Here is a 19,254-nt window from a genome sequence, read left to right as displayed (position 1 = left end):
TAGCTTATTGTCAAGCCAGTGGAACCGGAGCGATTTGGAAGTCAGTCTGGCCTTGCCACTTAACAACTGCTGTGGCTTGGGGCAAGCAAAGTCATCTCTTTGAGCCTCAGTTTCTTCGTCTGTAAATTGGGGGTAATAATACCTTCCTTGAGACTCTGGAGTGCAGTGCCGCCTGAGGGCGACGTCTACAGACATCCCCTGCAGGTGACGATGACAGACATCTAGTTCGGAGCTTGTCTTCCTGCTCAGTGTCACCAGAGGGTCGTCTCCTAGGAGTCAAGGGGCTGTGTCAGCTTTATTCTCTGGAGGTCAAATCAAAGGGCAGACCAAGGGGCTCTTGGGGCGGGGCGGACAGGGCAGGCAGGGGTTGTCTTCATCCCTACTCTGCTCTCTGGACAGTTAACTCCAGCAGGATCTCTGCTTCCTTCCTCCCGTTCTGGTCCAGCAGTCTGGTGCCTCTGTCTAGGTTATGTTAACCATCTTTTACTAGGGATTTTTGGGTCACCCTGAGGGGATACCCCCTCCCCTTCCCCTCCCCCTGCCCTCCCAACCCCCACCCCCACCCCCCCACCCCCGCCTGCCACCTCAGTCACTCCATCCTGAGTCTCAAGTGCTTGGGGGCCCCAACACACATGTGAGATGCTGGGGATTTCCTTTAAAGCTGCCCTACCCGGAAATCCAGAAAGCTTGTTTAACGTGCAGATTCTGACTCAGGAGGTCTGGCCAGCCCCCGCCCCCCTGCCGAGAGCCTGCGTGTTTTGTCGTCAAGGGCGTTTCCTCAGCCTGGAGTTTTCAGGGCTGCCAAGGGTGAGAACTGCTGCTGTGACGTTGAGAATCCAGGATCTGTAGCGGAGAGGCCTTCCTGCCCTGCAGCGGGACAGGGAGAGGCCTCTCCACCTTCCTTAGGGAGACGGCCCCTAAGAGGTTTCCAAATGGAAGTTCTGACGGGTCAGCGGGGCATTGTGGTGAGTGCGGGATGAGTGTGGACTGGAGGGAGGTTCTGGTCAGAGAACTAAACGCCCAGACCGCAGGTGATGGGCCTGTGCTGCCTGAGGTTTGCAGGATTTTTTTTCCCTTTTAATTTCACCATAACTTCAGGCTTACAGAAAAATCCCAAGAATAGAACAAAGAACTTCTTTTTTACTCTTCATCCACGTTCTACGTGTGTGTGTGTTTCTGAATTATACGAGAACAGGTTGCAGCTAGGACACTCTTTACCTCCCAAAGCTTTGGTGGTATAATTCCAAAAAATACAAAGGACATTCTCTCCTGGAATCACAGGGTGGTTACCTGACTCAGGAACTTCAGTCAACCCAGTGACGTCACCTTAGGCCTCATTCAGATTCAAATTTCGCCAACTGTCCCAATATTATCCTTTTAAACAAAATGACATTTAGGATCACAAGTTGCCTCTGATGGTTCTCTCTCTCCTAAGCCACTCCTCAGGCTTTCACAACACTGACGTCTTTGAAGAGAAAGAGCCGGTCATGTTACAGATGCTCTCTTGGTTTAGCTCTGTCTGATGTTTCCTCAGATTAGGCTCAAGTCATGCATTCTCGGCCAGAATTTTAGGGAAGGGATGCTGCTTTCTGCTCAGTGCATCGTACTGAGAGAATGTGAGGGCAGTTTCTTGGTTTGGGAGATTGTAAAGCAAATTTTGGTTATAAACACTCCCAGTGAGAAGGAAAATTAAGACCCAGGTAGTGGGATGGGATGAACTGAGAGAATGAGATTGACATATATACGCTATTGATACTATGCATAAGTAGATGATAACTAATGAGAACCTACTCTGGATACTATGATACTATCGATACTACGCGTGAATAGGTAACTATTGATACTATTGATACTACACATAAACAGATAACTAATGAGAACCTACTCTGGAGCACAGGGAACTCTACTCATTGCTCACTTGTTGTTGTGGTTTAGTTGCTCAGTCGTGTTTGACTCTCTTGTCACCCCTTGGACTGTAGCCCACCAGGCTCCTCTGTCCATGGGTTTCTCCAGGCAAGAACACTGGAGTGGGTTGCCATTGCCTTCTTCAGGGAACTTCCCAACCCAGGGATCGAACCTGCGTCTCCTGTATTGGCAGGTGGATTCTTTACGGTGTCCTAAATGGGAAGAAAATTTTAAAAAAGATGGGATATATGTATACATATGGCTGATTCACTTTGCTGTACGGCAGAAACTAATACAACATTGTAAAGCAGCAATACTCCAATAAAAATTAATTTTAAAAAGAGAAGTAAGAAATCAAAAGGACGCATACAGGGAAGCTGATGTGGTTTGTTCAAGCATCTGCGATTAACTCAGATCTGTGAAGGATGGAGCTGAGGTCCAAAGGCGGAGGACTCAAGTCAGAGAGGCAGGAGATAGAATAATGAAAAGCTGACGCCCAGAATGAGCTGAGACTACAAAGAATGCTGGAGGCAACCACGTGGGCTTTGAAATTGCTTGCTTAAAAAAACAAATTTGCTTTTCTGTCAATAAAAAAATAGAATGTGCCTATTGTGGAAAATCCTGAAAGCATAAAGAAGAAGATAGCTACTCCCTGAGTCCTAAAACCAGCTGGAACCGCTGCAAATATTTTGGCTCCTTTTCTCCCAGCTTCCAGAAGGGGCTTTGAAAGCCCTGCTTGGAGCAAGAATCGAGATAAAGAAGAGCCAAGTCTTGTCTGCCCCCCAAAATAAGGAAATTCTGTCACATGCTGCAACATAGATACGCCTTGAGGACTCTATGCTCAATGAAAGAAGCCAGTTACACAAGGACTCCACCTGGTATCACGCTGGTGGGGGTTGGTGAGAGGGCTGCCTGTGTGTCCACATCCCTCAGCGGGTCGTCTGTGAGCTGGGAGGAGTCCAGGGAGGCCGAGTGCAGCTTTGGGACCCAGAGCCACTGCCTCATTCTTTGCAAAACTCAGAGGCTCATTCCAAAAGTTTGGGCCTAGGCAAATACATCACTGATTTGTAAAAACGAAAGGGGGGAGGCAGGGTCTGTGATGGGGGCAGGTCCCAGCTTGAGATTAAGCTCTGCACACTTAAATTCAGGCTGGAGAGGCTGGGTGGGGGTGGGGGTGGGGCGGGAGGTAGGGAGCTTACGTCACCCAAAACAGCCTTCACAACCGTCTGACCAGGTGGCTATTTCTATTTTTTTTCAGGCGGGTCCTTCTCATTTTTGTTTTACAGACGAGGAAACCAAAACTCAAACGTAGGTGATGTATAAGACTCCATAAGCTCCCTACCCAGGTCCTTGGTCATCCAGAGGTCACCCTGAGAATCACATATGGCTGATGACTTCCTGTATTTCTGCACAGGGGTGTCCTCTGATCCTCTGAGGGTTGAGCAAGTTAATGCCCTCAACCAGGAAATTGATGGTAAATACCCCAATTTGTTTGCTTCTTGCTGAGACAATTTTTTTTTTTATTATGATAAAAGCGCACATACCATCTTAACCGTTTTTGACTTTGCAGTGTTACCGGTAGGCACTTTGTTATGCAACAGATTTCTAAAACTTTTCATCTTGCAAAACTGAAACCATGTGCCCACTGAATAGCTCCTCGTTCCCCTCCCCCAGTCCCTGATAACCACCATTCTACTTTCTGTTTCTATGAATTTGACTACTTTAGATACTGCGCTTAAGTAGAATCACACAGCATTTGTCCTTGTGTGACTGGCTTCTTTCATTTAGCATAAAGTCCTCAAGGTGTATCCATGTTGCAGCAAGTGACGGAATTTCCTTATTTTTTAGGCTGGAAAATATTCCACCATATGTATTTATCACATCTTGCTTATCCATTCATCCACTGATGGACACCAGGGTAGCTTCCACCTCTTGGCTGTTGTGAATAATACTGCTGTGAACATGAGTGTGCAAATACCCCTTCGAGATCCTGCTTTCAATAATTTTGGATGCATACTGAGAAGTGCGATTGCTGGGTCATATGGCAATTTTAAGTTTCTGAGGAAACATCATAGCATTTCCCACAGAGGCTGCACCTTCTTATTGAGGAGATAATTGTGGGTCCCGGAGGGACTGGTCACCATGGTAACCTGCTCACAAATGCTCTCCTTCTGTTGGCTGTATTCTCTTCCTTTCTCACCTCCACACTCTCCTACCTGTGTTTCCTGGAGTCCAGGTAAACTACAGGCACCATGTCTTTATTGTAGAGTCTCCTTCTGGCCAGACCCTCAACTAAGGCCTGTTCCTCACCTGAGACTACGCAGTTAGTAAGTGGCTCATCTGAATATCTACTGCTGTATAATAAGCCATCCCAAGACTCGACTGCTTCAGTTCAGTTCGGTTGCTCAGTCGTGTCCAACTCTTCGTGACCCCACGAATTACAGCACGCCAGGCCTCCCTGTCCATCACCAACTCCTGGAGTTCACTCAAACTCACGTCCATCGAGTCATTCAGCCATCTCATCCTCTGTCGTCCCCTTCTCCTCCTGCCCCCAATCCCTCCCAGCATCAGAGTCTTTTCCAATGAGTCAACTCTTCGCATGAGGTGGCCAAAGTACTGGAGCTTCAGCTTTAGCATCAGTCCTTCCAAAGAACACCCAGGACTGATCTCCTTTAGAATGGACTGGTTGGATCTCCTTGCAGTCCAAGACAACAATTTATTGTCATTTGTGGTCCTGCCCATTGTCTGGGCTCACTGGGTGGTCTTCATTTGAGGCCTACTGTGGCTGCAGACAGATGTTGATTGGACTGGAGGCATCTGAAGGCTCGACAGGGCTGGCCATCTGGAAGCCTGTCAGCCACCGCAGCCACAAGTGGTCTCTATGTGGTGGGCTTGCTCGCAGCCCAGTAGCTGGCTTCAGAGAAAAGCATCCCAAGAAAGAATATTCCAAGAGGCAAGAACAGGAAACTGCCAGCCCAGCGGAAGAGGCCCAGTGTCTTTCCCACTATGTTTCTCTGTGGGAGAAAGCACAGTATAGGCTAATCTAGATGAAAGTGGGTGGAGAAAGAGACTCCACCTCTTGATGAGCTCAGGAAGAGCATTGCGGCGGGAGAGATTTTGGTGTCCATCTTTGGAAAGCACAGCTGGCCACAGTGATGGGGCCAGGGTTCAGACCCAGGAAGTCCAAACTGAGAAATCATGACCTCAACCTCTAGCCTGCCTCCACCTAAGAGGTGCATTCTAGGAAGTCCTGATGTTTCCAGGGGGCTAGAGAACTAGCAATAATGGCAAACTTGAGAAATGCTGTTTTGATTTATTATGAACCCAATTTTATGTTCAGAGGGATGTGGTCTGGGGAAGTAGAGTTCTCCAGTGGATTGATAAAAGTAGAGATATTGGTAATCCTGAGGTTAACTTTAGGAAAATGATATACAGCAGAGCGTGATGAAGCTTCTTTGTAAGCATTAGGAAGGAGTGAAGTGACCATGAGGTGGGAAAACTTGGTGGGGGTGAGCTGAATAATCCTCCCACCCCATTGAGAAATCAGATCCTAATCCCTGGACCTATTAATGTTATAAGGAAAAAGGGTCTTGGCAGATGTAACAAGGATCTTTTTATTTTTTCAAAATTATTGAAATATGTATTTTTATATAAAAATATTATATGCTTTCATGTTCTATAATTATCTCCTCATCTGCTATGACAGGGATTTTGAGACATTATCTTGGATTATCTGCCTGAACCCTAAATGCCATCCTGTGTGTCCTTATAAGAGACAGGCAGAGGGAGACCTACACACGGAGAGGAGAGAGTGAATTGATGACAGAGCAGAGAAAGACGAAGATGCTGGACTTGGATGCTGGAGTGATGCAGCCACAGCCCAGGAAGGCCAGTGGACACTAGAGCTGGAAGATATGAGGAACCAGTTCCATCCCCAGAGCCCTCAGAGGGAGAAGAACCCTGCTCACACCTTGGTTTGCATCCAGTGATACAGATTTCAGATTTCTGACCTCTGGAACCTTGAGAGAATCTATTTCTGTTGTTTTAAGGCACCAGCTTTGTGGCACTTTGTTACAGAATCTGCAGAAACTAAAACACAAGCTAAGATCACTTTGTTTGCAGACAGGCTGGTGAGTAGCATGAATGAGCTGTGTCCAGTCAGCATTCAGATAATGGATTGGCAAACTCACTTCCCTGGTGGCTCAGACAGAAAAGAATTTGGCTGCAATGTGGGAGACCCGGGTTCGATCCCTGAGTTGGAAAGATCCCCTGGAGAAGGAAATGGCAACCCACTCCAGTGTTCTTGCCTGGAGAATACCATGGACAGAGAAGCCTAGTGGGCTACAGTCCATGGGGTTATAAAGAGTCAGACACAACTGAGAGACTAACATAAACTCATTCGTAATGAGAGTATTTCTGGGGGATTTGTGGCAGGTTGCACAGCTCTCTGCAACGTGTTTGTCATGAAGGGGTCTCTGGCCCCAGGCAGTGGTGGGGTCTGCAAAGAAGGGCCAGAGGGCTCTGCAGTTAGCTCTGCCCAGGTCACTGTTTCAATCAACATTACAGACGCAGATGGTGAGAGACTACGGCACCGGATATGAAGGTGATACAACGTTGGAGGTAAGAGTGAAAGTGGTCCCCAAGCTGAGATGAGTTAGTTCAATAGCTTGGCACTTTATGATTTTTTTTTTTTTTTTTTGCTGCACTGCACAGCATGTGGGATCTTATTTCCCCCATGAGGGACTGAACCAATGCCCCTAGCGTTGGAAGCTCAGAATCTTAACCACTGGACCCCAGAGAAGTCCCTCAATAGCTTGGAACTTTAGAATAAAGCTAAGATGAAATAGCTGAGAGAGAAGGTTAGATTTTCAGAAGAACCCATTGCCAAGCGAACAATGGGTTGAGAAGTTCTGGCCAGGCAGTAATTTCTTTGGAAAGGAGCTCAGGGCTCTATTTGTCAAGAGTATTTGTCTATACTGTTGACATTCATTCATGCTACACTGTCTCAAATTTTTTTTTTTTTTTTTTTTTAGGAGAACAGGATTTGGGACACTTTGTGGGAGGGCAGCGTCCAGTTCTTGGGGGGCTTGGGGGGAGATCCTAGGCACTGACTGCTGGTTGGAATGTCTGGGATAACCCTTATATTTTTAACACTTCTTTCCTTTTTTTTATAATGAGGGGCAGGAAGTAAGGAATCAGGAAACAAATGTGCTGGGTCATTGACCCTGTCCATCCTCTCCTTTCCACCATTCTGCATCGTGCCCCTCACCCCTTCAAACTTTACCACCCAGAACATGAAGCTACATAACACCATGTAATGTGTAATAAAATAGAGTCGCCTAAAGCAACAAGAGTCGTTCACTGTCTCACCATTTCTGTGGGTCCGGAATTCAAGAGCGGCTTAGCCGTGTGGTCCTGGCTCAGGGTCTCCTGTGAGGTTGTCATCAAGGTGCAAGGTCTACACTCACCTGAAGGCTTGACTGGGGTTGGAAGACTGGCTTCCAAGATGACTCACTCACATGGATGAAGTGCTCATGCTGGCCGTTGGCAGGAGGCCTCAGATCTTTACCCCACAGACTCTCCACAAGGCTGCTTGGGGGTCCTCAGCATGAGGCAGCTGACTCTCCCCAGAGCCACGACCCCGGGGAGAGCAGGTGGAACCCACAAGGTCTATCATGACCTAGTCACATCCTGCCATTTCCGAAACTGATCACGCAGGTCAGCTCTATGAAACGTGGTGGGGGACCCATTGCCAGGAAGAGGTAGGGGTCCATTTGAAAGTTTGGTTACCATGGGAACAGCAGGACGGGATGCCATGTGGCTGGAAGGTGATCAGGAGCTGGAGGGTGTGATGAAATCCTCCCCTACTTGGGTTGACCTAGTTCCAGCCCAGCTCCAGGATGGAGATCTCTGCTTCCCCGTTCAGCCAGTGGTGCTTCTGTACGTGCCAGGAGGGATTGACGACTTCCTTGGAGCCCTGCCAGGACACGGTCCACAGAGCAGGCCTTCGGGTGAGGGTGATGCATCGTGAAGACAAGAACCGTGGAGCCGCTGGCAGGAGACAAAGGCTTCCATTGAGGGGATGTGACACCGGGAGCCAGCCAGTCCACAGCCCCCACTGCTGTCAGGAAACAATAGGCATTTCAAGAAGGCACCGGAGGTGCAGCTGAGCAGTCAGTGACCTGTCACCATGGCTCACGTGCCCTCCCCACTCTGCCGCCTCAGAGGCTGTGCCAAGGTCCCTGGGATTTGTCTCAAAAGGTCAGTTGTTCAAAAGGGCTCTTTAAATCTGCAGTGTCTTCTGGGCTTCCTGCATGTTGTCCTGCCCAGTTCAGGGTGGTGCTTCGCTATCGTCTTCCGTCTGTGAAAGGCAGTTACCCACGTGCGTTAGGTGAGAAGAGACAGGGAACCAGGAGAGGGTTTGCACGAGGCTGTTTGGAACAGCCATGCCAGCACGTGGAGGTTCTGTCTGTGTCTGGGACTTCTAGCTGAGGTCAGGTGTCCAACAGGGAGCTGGTGGACGTTCTGTGCCAGGAGCAGCGGCGGGGGACCTGGACTCAGCCGCAAGTCTGCTGGCTGGGGTGCTGTGGGCAGCTTGGGCCTTGGCACTGAGCAGAGCCGCCAGCTGGATGTGGGTCTGTCCCTGTAGGTGTCATTCGACACAACGTCACAGATGAAGCACCACTTGGCAATGACGTCTCCCAAGCGCTGAGAGCATAGGAGGAAATTCCATCACAAGGACTTTCCCGGGAAATGTTCACTGGCTGCCTGGTCACCCAAGGCAGGGGCTCACGTGGCTGGCCTGAGTGTCCCTGATGGAGCATCAAGAGGGAACATCTATGCGAAAGACTGTGCTGTGCTTAGTCGCTCAGTCGCGTCTGATTCTTTGTGATCCCATGGACAGAGGAGCCTGCGGCCCGCCAGGCTCCTCTGTCCATGGGATTCTCCAGGCAAGAATACTGGAGTGGATTGTCATGCCCTCCTCCAGGGGATCTTCCCAACCCAGGGATCAAACCCAGGTCTCCAGCACTGGAGGCAGATTCTTTACTGACTGATCCACGAGGGAAGCCCAAGAATACTGGAGTAGGTAGCCGTTCCCTTCTCCATGGGATCTTCCCAACCCAGGGATGGAACCCAGGTCTCCCGAATTGCAGGCAGATTCTTTACTGTCTGAGCCACCAGGAAAGATTGTGCTGATCAGGCTTAAAGATAACAGATCAAAGTGGAAGGCTGCCTGAAATATTCTCGCAAACTGTTGGGGACGACAGACTGGTGTTTCAATCAGCATTTAGCTGCTAAGGAATGGGGTGAGCTTTGCATATCAACTTGTGCCTCCGTGGGACGGCTGGCTGGCTTCCTGGCCTTCCAGCATCTGCCTCCTTTTTCCTCAGTCTCTAATTTTCTTCTGGGAAAACTGTTTGCCCTCTCCCCATTCAGGTGCCATCGAACACCGCAAGAGGGGACCTTTTCCAGAAGTGAGCGTCACTCAAAGCCCACCCATGAGTGCGCCCTGATTTGGTTTACCTGGATGTTGGGAGTGCTGAGTCAGCTGAATTGTCCATGAATGGAACTACAGTTTACTTGCAAGGGGGAAGTTTGTTATTTTCAAGATAACTAGTTAGCAATGTTTGTAAAATCCAAAAAGCATTTAGTTGTGCAAATAACTACTCCCTTTTCACTAAATCCATCATTGCTAATTGCACTGCACACTTTCAAATCTGTTGTGAGCAAGTATCTCCCACTGCTCCTCCTGTCTTTGTGCCTCGCCCAGGCCCCCACCCCTGGTCCCTGTCTACTCTGACCTGTGTCCCAGGATGCTGGACATTTAAGCCAGGACATCCTGTTTTCAGCAGGGTCCACCCAGGGGGGTGGTACGTGCAGGGTAGGAGAAAGGCAAGGTCTGGATATTGACCCCCCCATCCCCCAGCTCCTTCCTTTCTGGGTCTGCAGAGGTCAGGGACCGCCCTCCCCTGAGGTCCCCTGCTCCTGTCCAGGACCTCATGTGGGTCATTCTCTCTGGATCATCTGGGAAGGAACCCCGAAATTGCTCACCCCAGGATTCTGCCTAACCCGGCACTGAATCCTCCTGCACCTTTGTCAACAGTCTGCTTATCAAACTCCCCTCAAATTGCCCCATTTGAGTGCCCTCTGTGCCCCCAGGGACTGTGCCTGACACGATATTTGAAACTATATTTTGTGCAATATTTGAAAAAATTCTGGGTATCCTTTTCCTCTTTTGAAAACCTTAGGAGAAAGCGGGACGTTCGGCTTGTGAGCGGGAACTTCTCGGTCGCGCACAGAAAAAGAACGATTTAAAAATGGGTGATGTTGAGAAAGGCAAGAAGATTTTTGTTCAGAAGTGTGCCCAGTGCCATACTGTGGAAAAGGGAGGGAAGCACAAGACTGGGCCAAACCTCCATGGTCTGTTTGGACGAAAGACAGGTCAGGCTCCTGGATTCTCTTACACAGATGCCAACAAAAACAAAGGTATCACCTGGGGAGAGGAGACGCTGATGGAGTACTTGGAGAATCCCAAGAAGTACATCCCTGGAACCAAGATGATCTTTGCTGGCATTAAGAAGAAGGGAGAGAGGGAGGACTTGATAGCTTATCTCAAAAAAGCTACCAATGAGTAATAGTTGGCCACTGCCTTATTTATTATGAAACAGAAGTGTCTCATGACTTTTTATGTGTACCATATTTAAATTGATCTCATACACCAGAATTCAGATCATGAATGGCTGATGGAATAATTCTGTTGGACAGTCCTGATTTAAATAAGATTGGTCTGTGGCTAAACAAATATGGTCAGCTTTTTTAATTTTGATAGTAATTCCGGTTCAACAAGTACTATCACTTTTCCCATTCTAAAGAGATGATTGAACTTGAATAAGGAATATGAAACTTTTTAGGGAGATGGTGCATTCCTTCTCAAAACCTATAAGAGATTTGTTTTATATTTAGATTTCTATAACTGGTTATATTAATATATTTAAATACTGAAAAGGTCCCTTCACTGTCTCACAGAACAGAGGAGGATTCACACATGTTTCAAGTTGTGTTCATTAGCCTGTTAAGGCAAGGATTGAAAATACACTGACAAAGTCCACTTTATCTGTTTGGTTTTATAAACTATGCCAATTTAATTAAAATTCTCTGTCTAAAATTTAGCCTTTTACTTAATGAAAGGCATTTTAGTGTGGTTTATGTATAGCATCAAATAAAGAGTATTTAGCACCTCAAAAAAAAAAAAAAAGAAAGAAAACCTTAGGAATGATGCGCATGTGTGTGCTCAATCGAATGGCTAGTGTCTGAACTTAAAGAGCAGAGGTGGCCTGGCCGGGAGGAGACAAGAGTAGCTTTGTGTTTTCTTCAGTGTAAGGCTCAACGGTGTTTTAAAAGTCATGGCTGCTGGGGAACACGGACCAAATGGGATGATGTTGTGCCCCAGGGGTCTGTCCCCGGAGAGAACGTCAGGGCAGGACTGGAGGACAGGGTGGCATGCTTGCACCGCACCGTCTCATGAGCTCCAGGTGGGAGCCAGGACAAGGGCTGGGGATGGAGCGAGGCAGTCAGGATGGAGAGGAAGGCAGCATCTGCTTCTGAAGGGACCCTGAGACTTCCCTGGCGGCCTAATGGTTAGGACTCCACACGCTCAGTGCTGAGGGTGCTAGGTTCCATCTCTGGTCAAGGAACTAAAATCTCACAAGCTGTGCGGGCAAAAAAAAAGGATCCTGGGAGAGGACTCTAAAAGGACTTGTGCTCCAGACACTGGTGACAGTTACTGCAAAAACACCCCGGGGTTAGGGTGTAAAGGTCAAGGGAGTAAAGGTTAGTAGGACACCCAGAAGATGTGGGGCCATGTGGCTGCAGAGCAAAGGAACATACAGCAGGGTGGGCGAGGCGCCTGGTGATCAGTGAACAGAAGCAGGCTCCCGCCGTACACATGTGAGTCGTTTTTGTGCAATAACGTCTATATTGATTGAGACCGAAAGGACTGGTGAGCTGGAGGGGAAGCTTAGCTGGGTGTATGTGAGATGCAGCGGAGAAGGGGGAAGGACAGAAAGACAAAAGGAACCAGTCATAGACCCTGGCTCGGGTTCCTCCATCACGGCAGGGGCCCCAGTGCCTTCTGAGAATTTCCTCTTCCTCAAGTGGGTCTGAAGAAGGGCCTGTCATTTGTCGTTTTGAGATCATCGAGATGTTAGCATTGCTATCGTCACACCCATTTTCCAGACATGGAAAAAGGCTGGAGTGGGGTGGCCTCCTGGCCTCCACTCTTGTCAGGACAACAAGAGACCAGCAGCAACTCAGTGGGGGTCCCTAAGGACATTTTCCCAATGGAGGGGCTGTTCACAGCCAGGTGGGGAGAGTGGAGAGAACTGCAAGGGCTGATGAGGTGTCCACTAGCAGCACTGGCCAGCAGAGAGCAGGAAGAGGGGCTCCAGTTGCTGGCTAGCTGGGGGACAGGGGTGGATCAATGCCCTGAGCCCTCCCTGCATCTCCTTCCAGTCTCCCCAAGGCTGTACCCACCAGGAAGAGGGGGACCAGACACTGAGGCAACACAAGCCCTCACTTCAATCACTCTTTGTGACCCCATAGACTGCAACGTGCCAGGCTTCCCTGTCCTTCACTATCTCCTGGAGCTTGCTCAAACTCATGCCCATGGAGTCAGTGATGCCATCTAACCATCTTGTCCCCTGTCGCCCCCTTCTCCTCCTGCCTTCAATCTTTCCCAGCATCAGGGTCTTTTCCAATGAATCAGCTCTTCATATCAGGTAGCCAAAATATTGGTGCTTCAGCTTCAGCATCAGTCCTTCCAATGAATATTCAGGGTTGATTTCATTTAGGATTGACTGGTTGGATCTCTTTGCAGTCCAAGGGACTCTCAAGAGTCTTCTCCAACACCAGAGTTTGAAAGGATCAATTTTTCAGAGCTCAGCTTTCTTTATTGTCCAACTCTTACAACCATACATGACTACTAGAAAAACCATAGCTTTGACTATATGGACCTTTGTTGGAACAGTAATGACTCTGCTTTTTAATAAGCTGTCTAAGTTTGTCATAACTTTCCTTCCAAGGAGCAAGCATTGTCTTTTAATTTCGTGGCTGCAGTCACCATCCACAGTGATTTTGGAGCCCAAGAAAATAAAGTCTGTCACTGTTTCCATTGTTTCCCATCTATTTGCCATGAAATGATGGGATCCTATGCCATGATCTGTTTTTTGAATGTTGAGTTTTAAGCCAGCTTTTTCACTCTCCTCTATTACTTTCCTCGAGAGGCTCTTTAGTTCCTCTTTGCTTTCTGCCATAGCGCTGAGTTTTCCAGGGCTTGGGGGGCAGGGCAGGTCCTAAGCCTGCAGGGCCTTTCTGGAGAAGCCAGTGAGGGTGCTCAGCCCTGGGCTGTGGTGTCCAGGTACCCAACACTCAGACCTTCTCTCCCTGCCTCTCCTTTCCAGGTTCTACTTTCTTTCTCCCCACCTCCCCCACTGCCGAGAACAGGGGGAGGGGGCCTACAGAAGGTTTCTCCTCACTCCAAGGCACCCCTGCCTGATGCTTGACAGATGGGGGACAAATGTTTTTCACGTGTGAGGGAAACAGGGGCTGAGAGGAGGCCTGGGATGAAGTTCTGTGCCAGAGGGACCTGCGCCAGCCCAGTGCAGGCAGGTATTTGCCAGATGATGCCCCAGCATGGGGAGAGATGGCAAGGAGGCTGGAAGGGGAGGTCACAATGCATTCGTGGGCAGTTCCTATGGGGCACCTGGGACCCCATCCTGCTGGCACCACCCGAAGAAGCAGGTGGGATGCACCCCAGAATTGCCCTACTGGGAGAGGAAGCTGCGGGAAGCATCCAAAGGCTTCTGACCCTCGTGGGTGGAGGTGGCTCCTGGCGGCATCAGACCTCACCGCCCCCAGACCTCACCACCCCCATTCCGTCTGTTCACCCTTGCCCGCAGCTGAGGTGCTGTCTGAGCACCTTCAGCTGGAGCAAGGAAGCCCTGCGAGTGCTCAAGGTAGAGGCCCAGCCTTCAGTTCAGTCGGCTCGGAGGAGGTCCACCTACTGAGCGCCTGCTGTGTGCACTTGGGTGGCCGGGGACAAGGCACCTGCTGAGGTTGGCACCCGCCCTGGAGATGCTGCCGTGGACCTGGGCTTGCAGCAGGTGCCCAGTATGAAGTCTTGGAGTGAAGGGTCCTTGCAGCAGAGGGAGTCTTGGGGAACGCGGAGGAGATGCGTTTGAAGGGTTGAGAGGGGCTGGGCATGGACTCAAGGGGTCTCTGGTTCGGTGGAAACACAGGTTTGCCAGTGGAGCACGGCTGGGAGGAGGCAGCAGGGGAACACGGGTGCCCGCTGGACGGGCTGGCTGTGTGCTGCTGGTCTTCACTTCCATCTCTGGGGTCCCTTTCCGCTGGGCTGGAGGGTGTGGACAGCTAGTGGCTGGAACTGGTTAGCAGAGAGTTCGTGGAGCCCTTAGCCCAATCCATAGCCCGAGGACCGTGTGGGAGCCCCTGCCCGCGCCCTCGTCCCTGCCCTCCCCTCACAGACCTGCCTTTGTACTGCTGATCGGACACAGGGTCTCCTTGTGGCCAGAGTCAGGGCACTGGAGCAGGTTTTCCATGAGCAGCTGGATGAGGTGGTCACAGGGCCCCAGGGAGACCTGGCCAGGGGGATGGAGGGCTGGGCTGGGGGCTCCCAGGGTTTGTCTGAGGGTTCCCAGGAGAAGGTGCCACACCGTGGATGGCTGCTGCTTCCAAAGGGCTCACTCTATCCCAGGGCAGGAGGCTCTCCTGATGCCCCCTTGCTAATTAAAGCAGCTCAACAACCCCCACCCACCATGAACGGGGCTGTGGGGTTTGCACACTCCAAAGGGCAGCCTTCCAAGACTCAGGTACGGAATGTTTCTCACGCTGGCCCTGGGGAGACTCCCGGTGAGCTGATGGTCCGTGAGGATCCCTCACTCAGCCTGCTAAGGCCACAGTTAGTTCCTCCTGCACCATTTTTTCTGGCTGCCTCGCCAGCTACTTCCCAGATGGTCTCGCCAGGCTGGGTGGGCCTCATATAGACCCTGTGCTCACCAGAGTCTCACGCTTGGCTTAATGCTCTGCTATCAGCATCTTGAAATTCTTCATGATTTTTGAACAAGGAGCTCTACAGTTTACAATTTGATTTTTCCCTGGCTCCACAAATGATATCACTTCTCCTGTCTCAGGGCTCAGGAGAAAATAGAAATGCCCTGAATTACTCAGGAGAGGGTCCCCAGCTCACCCACCCTCTTAAAGCTCCTCCTGCTTCTGGACTCAGAGTGAGGAGGACACATTTGCGGGGATTTTGCAAGTGTCAGTTTACTCCAAGAAATATTTTTAAAGAGAACTGCTTCACGAAAATGATGCTTATTGTGAACATTTTAAACAATACAGAAAGTGAAGAAAAAGTGAAAGGGAAAGTTGCTCAGTCATGTCCGACTCTTTGTGACCCTATGGACTGTATGTAGCCCGCCAGGCTCCTCTGTCCATGGAATTCTTCAGGCCAGAATACTGGAGTGGGTAGCCGTTCCCTTCCCCAGGAGATCTGGGATCGAACTGAGGACTCCTGCATTGCAGGTGGATTCTTTAGTGTCTGAGCTACCAGGGAAGACCAAGTGAAGAAAAAAATAATTCAAATTCCATCACAGAAAAGTGGCTTTATTGGCATTTTGGTGAACATTTTCATGGGGCTGTGTGTGTATGTGTACATTTATATACTGTCTAAGCTCAGACTACTGTAACAAAAATAGCACAGACTGTGTGGTTTAGACAATAAACATTTATTTCTCACAGTTGCAGAGGCTGGGAAGTTCAAAATCAGAGAGCCCAAAGATTTGGTGTCTGGCAAGGGCCCAGTTCTTGGCTGAAGATTCCAACTTCTCACCATGTCTTCACCTGGTAGAGAGGGAACTCCATATAAGGACACTAACTCCATGCTGGGGGCCCCACCCTGATGACCTCATCTAATCCTAATTACCTCCCAAAGGTCCCACCTCCTCATACCACCACATTGGGGGTTACAGGTTCAACATATGGATTTGGGCAGACATGCAGGACATAATATATGGGGTTTCCCTGGTGGCTCAGATGGTAAAGAATCTGCCTTCAATGCAGGAGACCCAGGTTCAACCCCTGGGTCGGGAAGATCCCCTGGAGAAGGGAATAGCAACCTACTTCAGTACCTGTGCCTGCAGAATTCTATGGACAGAGGAGCATAATATATAGAGAGATACATGTTTATATTCATCTGTATATGTCTACACACATTTCTGACATAATTAATATAATTAAGATCATTTATATAAATATTTATTGTTATTTTTACTTTACATTAAAATTTCAGCTATTCGAAGTCCAGGACATATAGAGCTACTGCACTCATTTTTAACAGCTGGAGAATTCCACTGCATTTGTAAACCACCATAAATGACTGAGGGCTTCCCTGATGGCTCAGTGGGTAAAGAATCTGCCTACAAGCCAGGAGACATAGGAGACATGGGTTGGGAAGACCTCATGAAGAAGAATGTGGCAACCCACTCCAGTATTCTTCTCTGGAAAATCCCATGGACAAAAGCCTGGCAGGCTACCCTGAGGTCACAAAGAGCTGGACATGATTGAAGTGTCTAAGCATGCATAAATGACTTAACCAGGACCCCACCCCCACAATATACATGTCAGCTGCTGCCAAACTTTGACTCTTCAAACAAGGCAGTGAGGATACATCCTGGGTGGAGGCATCTGGGTTTCATGTTCTCCTGCTGTATAGACATAGGGACTGGAACATTTTTCAACCTCCCCACCCCCACCCCTGACAGTAGGCGAATTAGATGGAGCATATTTTAACCTCTGGGGCTGAAGCAGTTGTTTCCAAATCTGACTGTCTTTAATGTTCTAGCATGTGTTGAATATTCCAATCCAAATCTCATTTGTTCGCTTGGCTGTTCACCTACCCCACTGGCTCCAGTGGCTTCTTTCTTTAAATTTGGAAGACTTGTGTGCTTTTCTTAGTCTCTGGTGTCCCCCATGAGAAGGGACAGTGACAGTTCTCTGCTCTAGGAAAACTCACTCAGAGCGCATGTCACACCACAGCTCTGGGACCACCATCAGCACCACTCCAGTCTCGCAGAACCCGATGTACAGTCAACACTCAACAAACATCTTGGGAGTGGGTGAAAGTGTTCACACATCCTTTTTTCTTTATTCCCCTCCCAAACATTTTATTATAAAAAAATTTTTTTGAACATACAGAAAAGTTAAGTGAATTCTGAAAAAAGTTGAGCAAACATTCAAATACTTACCACTGGATAACATTTTGCTCTGTTTGCTTCACTGTGTATCTGTCCGGCTCTCTAACCATCAATCCATCTTATCTCTTTTTATACCTTTCAAGGAGAGTTGCAGACTTCACCCCTAAACACTTCAGCTCATGTATCATTCTGTTGAATAATTACTTTACAGTTCATTTTTCTCAGGTGAAATTTACATGCAATGAAGTTTCCAAATCTTAAGCATGCCATCTGCCAAGTTTTGACAAAAGCATCTGCCTGTGTGAATCAGAACCCTGTCAAGGTTCAGGCCATTGTCGCTGTCACCCAGATGGTGCCCTCAAGCCCCTTCCTGGTCCACCCTCCCCCTCACTGCCCCCAGAGGCAGCCATAGTTCACATCTTTATTTCATCTTTGATGAGTTTTGCCTGTTCTTGACCTTCACATAAATGGTGTCCAACTGCAGAGACTCTTTTGAGGCTGGCTTCTCTCACAAAGTAGAAAGAACGAAAAAGAAAGTGAAGTCGCTCAGTCGTGTCCGACTCTTTGCTACCCCGTGGACTGTAGCCTACCAGGCTCCTCATTCCATGGGATTCTCACTCTGTAATAGTTCTGAAATCCATCCACATTGTTGTGTGTGTTCATCCCTCACACTCTTTTGTGTCACTTAACACACTTTCAAAGACCCTTAGTCCATTTCCATTTGACCTGATTTGTCCAGGGTTCCACTGCCAGTTAGAGGGGGGTGGTCAAGGTTTGTCTCTATGCCTCCAGATAGCAATGTACCCCAAAAGTTATGGATGGAAGCTTCAATATCACGGTAATCCAAGTCTATGGCCTGACCAGTAATGCTGAAGAAGCTGAAGTTGAACAGTTCTGTGAAGACCTATAAGACCTGCTAGAACTAACACCCCCAAAAGATGTCCTTTTCATTATAGGGGACTGGAATGCAAAAGTAGGAAGCCAAGAAACACCTGGAGTAACAGGCAAATTTGGCCTTGGAGTACAGAATGAAGCAGGGCAAAGGCTAACAGAGTTCTGCCAAGAGAACACACTGGTCATAGCAAACACCCACTTCCAACAACACAGGAGAAGACTCTACACGTGGATATTACCAGATGGTCAACACCGAAATCAGATTGACTATATTCTTTGCAGCCAAAGATGGAGAAGCTCTATACAGTCACCAAAAACAAAACTGGGAGTGGACTGTGGCTCAGATCATGAACTCTTTATTGCCAAATTCAGACTTAAATTGAAGAAAGTGGGAAAACCACTAGACCATTGAGGTAGGACCTAAATCAAATCCCTTATGACTACACAGTGGAAGTAAGAAATAGATTTAAGGGACTAGATCTGATAGAGTGTCTGATGAACTATGGAATAAGGTTCATGACATTGTACAGGAGACAGGGATCAAGACCATCCCCAAGAAAAAGAAATGCAAAAAAGCAAAATGGCTGTCTGGGGAGGCCTTACAAATAGCTCTGAAAAGAAGAGAAGCGAAAAGCAAAGGAGAAAAGGAAAGATATATCCATTTGAATGCAGAGTTCCAAAGAATAGCAAGAAGAGATAAGAAAGCCTTCCTCAGCAATTGATGCAAAGAAATAGAGGAAAACAATAGAATGGGAAAGACTAGAGATCTCTTCAAGAAAATTAGAGATACCAAGGGAACATTTCATGCAAAGATGGGCTCAATAAAGGTCAGAAATGGTATGGATGTAACAGAAGCAGAAGATATTAAGAAGAGGTGTCAAGAATACACAGAAGAACTGTACAAAAAAGAGCTTCATGATCCAGATAATCACAATGGTGTGATCATTCACCTAGAGCCAGACATCCTGGAATGTGAAGTCAGGTGGGCCTTAGGAAGGATAACTATGAACAAAGCTAGTGGAGGTGATGGAATTCCAGTTGAGCTGTTTCAAATCCTGAAAGATGATGCTGTGAAAGTGCTGCACTCAATATGCCAGCAAATTTGGAAAACTCAGCAGTGGCCACAGGACTGGAAAAGGTCAGTTTTCATTCCAATCCCAAAGAAAGGTAATGCCAAAGAATGCTC

At 48.4% G+C, this 19,254-nt stretch overlaps 1 protein-coding gene and 2 long non-coding RNA genes across 8 annotated transcripts in view; 2 read left to right on the top strand and 1 right to left on the bottom strand.

Annotated features, from left to right (window-relative positions):
• The first annotated feature begins 785 nt into the window (after positions 1-785).
• Positions 786-7,253, top strand: LOC105613248 (uncharacterized). Of its 5 annotated transcripts, XR_001044463.5 has the most exons (5): positions 786-965; positions 3,192-3,379; positions 5,612-6,035; positions 6,472-6,525; positions 6,939-7,253. It is a non-coding gene; the product is annotated as an uncharacterized LOC105613248 (long non-coding RNA). The 5 variants fall into 5 exon arrangements; XR_009595916.1 differs by having other exon boundaries at positions 5,612-6,525; XR_006055879.2 differs by adding an exon at positions 2,614-2,783 and having other exon boundaries at positions 5,612-7,253.
• Positions 7,254-10,152: 2,899 nt separating this feature from the next.
• Positions 10,153-10,588, top strand: LOC114108777 (cytochrome c). Its single transcript, XM_027976725.3, has one exon. The coding sequence runs from the start codon at positions 10,224-10,226 to the stop codon at positions 10,539-10,541; it is 318 nt and encodes a 105-aa protein (XP_027832526.1). The 5' UTR covers positions 10,153-10,223; the 3' UTR covers positions 10,542-10,588.
• A 5,100-nt stretch (positions 10,589-15,688) lies between these two features.
• Positions 15,689-19,254, bottom strand: part of LOC121816326 (uncharacterized) — a 30,131-nt gene continuing 26,565 nt past the window's right edge. For both annotated transcript variants that reach the window (XR_006055878.2, XR_009595913.1), the window contains exon 3: positions 15,689-15,822. This is a non-coding gene — a long non-coding RNA (uncharacterized LOC121816326). The remainder of the gene's footprint in view (positions 15,823-19,254) is intronic.

Source organism: Ovis aries, chromosome 13 (genome assembly GCF_016772045.2).
Source record: "Ovis aries strain OAR_USU_Benz2616 breed Rambouillet chromosome 13, ARS-UI_Ramb_v3.0, whole genome shotgun sequence".
Lineage (NCBI taxonomy): Eukaryota > Metazoa > Chordata > Mammalia > Artiodactyla > Bovidae > Ovis > Ovis aries.
This window is presented reverse-complemented; position numbering and strand designations above follow the sequence as displayed.

Bases quoted from the DNA above. Each gene is read 5' to 3' on its own strand.
- LOC114108777 (XM_027976725.3), top strand. From the start codon at position 10,224: ATGGGTGATGTTGAGAAAGGCAAGAAGATTTTTGTTCAGAAGTGTGCC.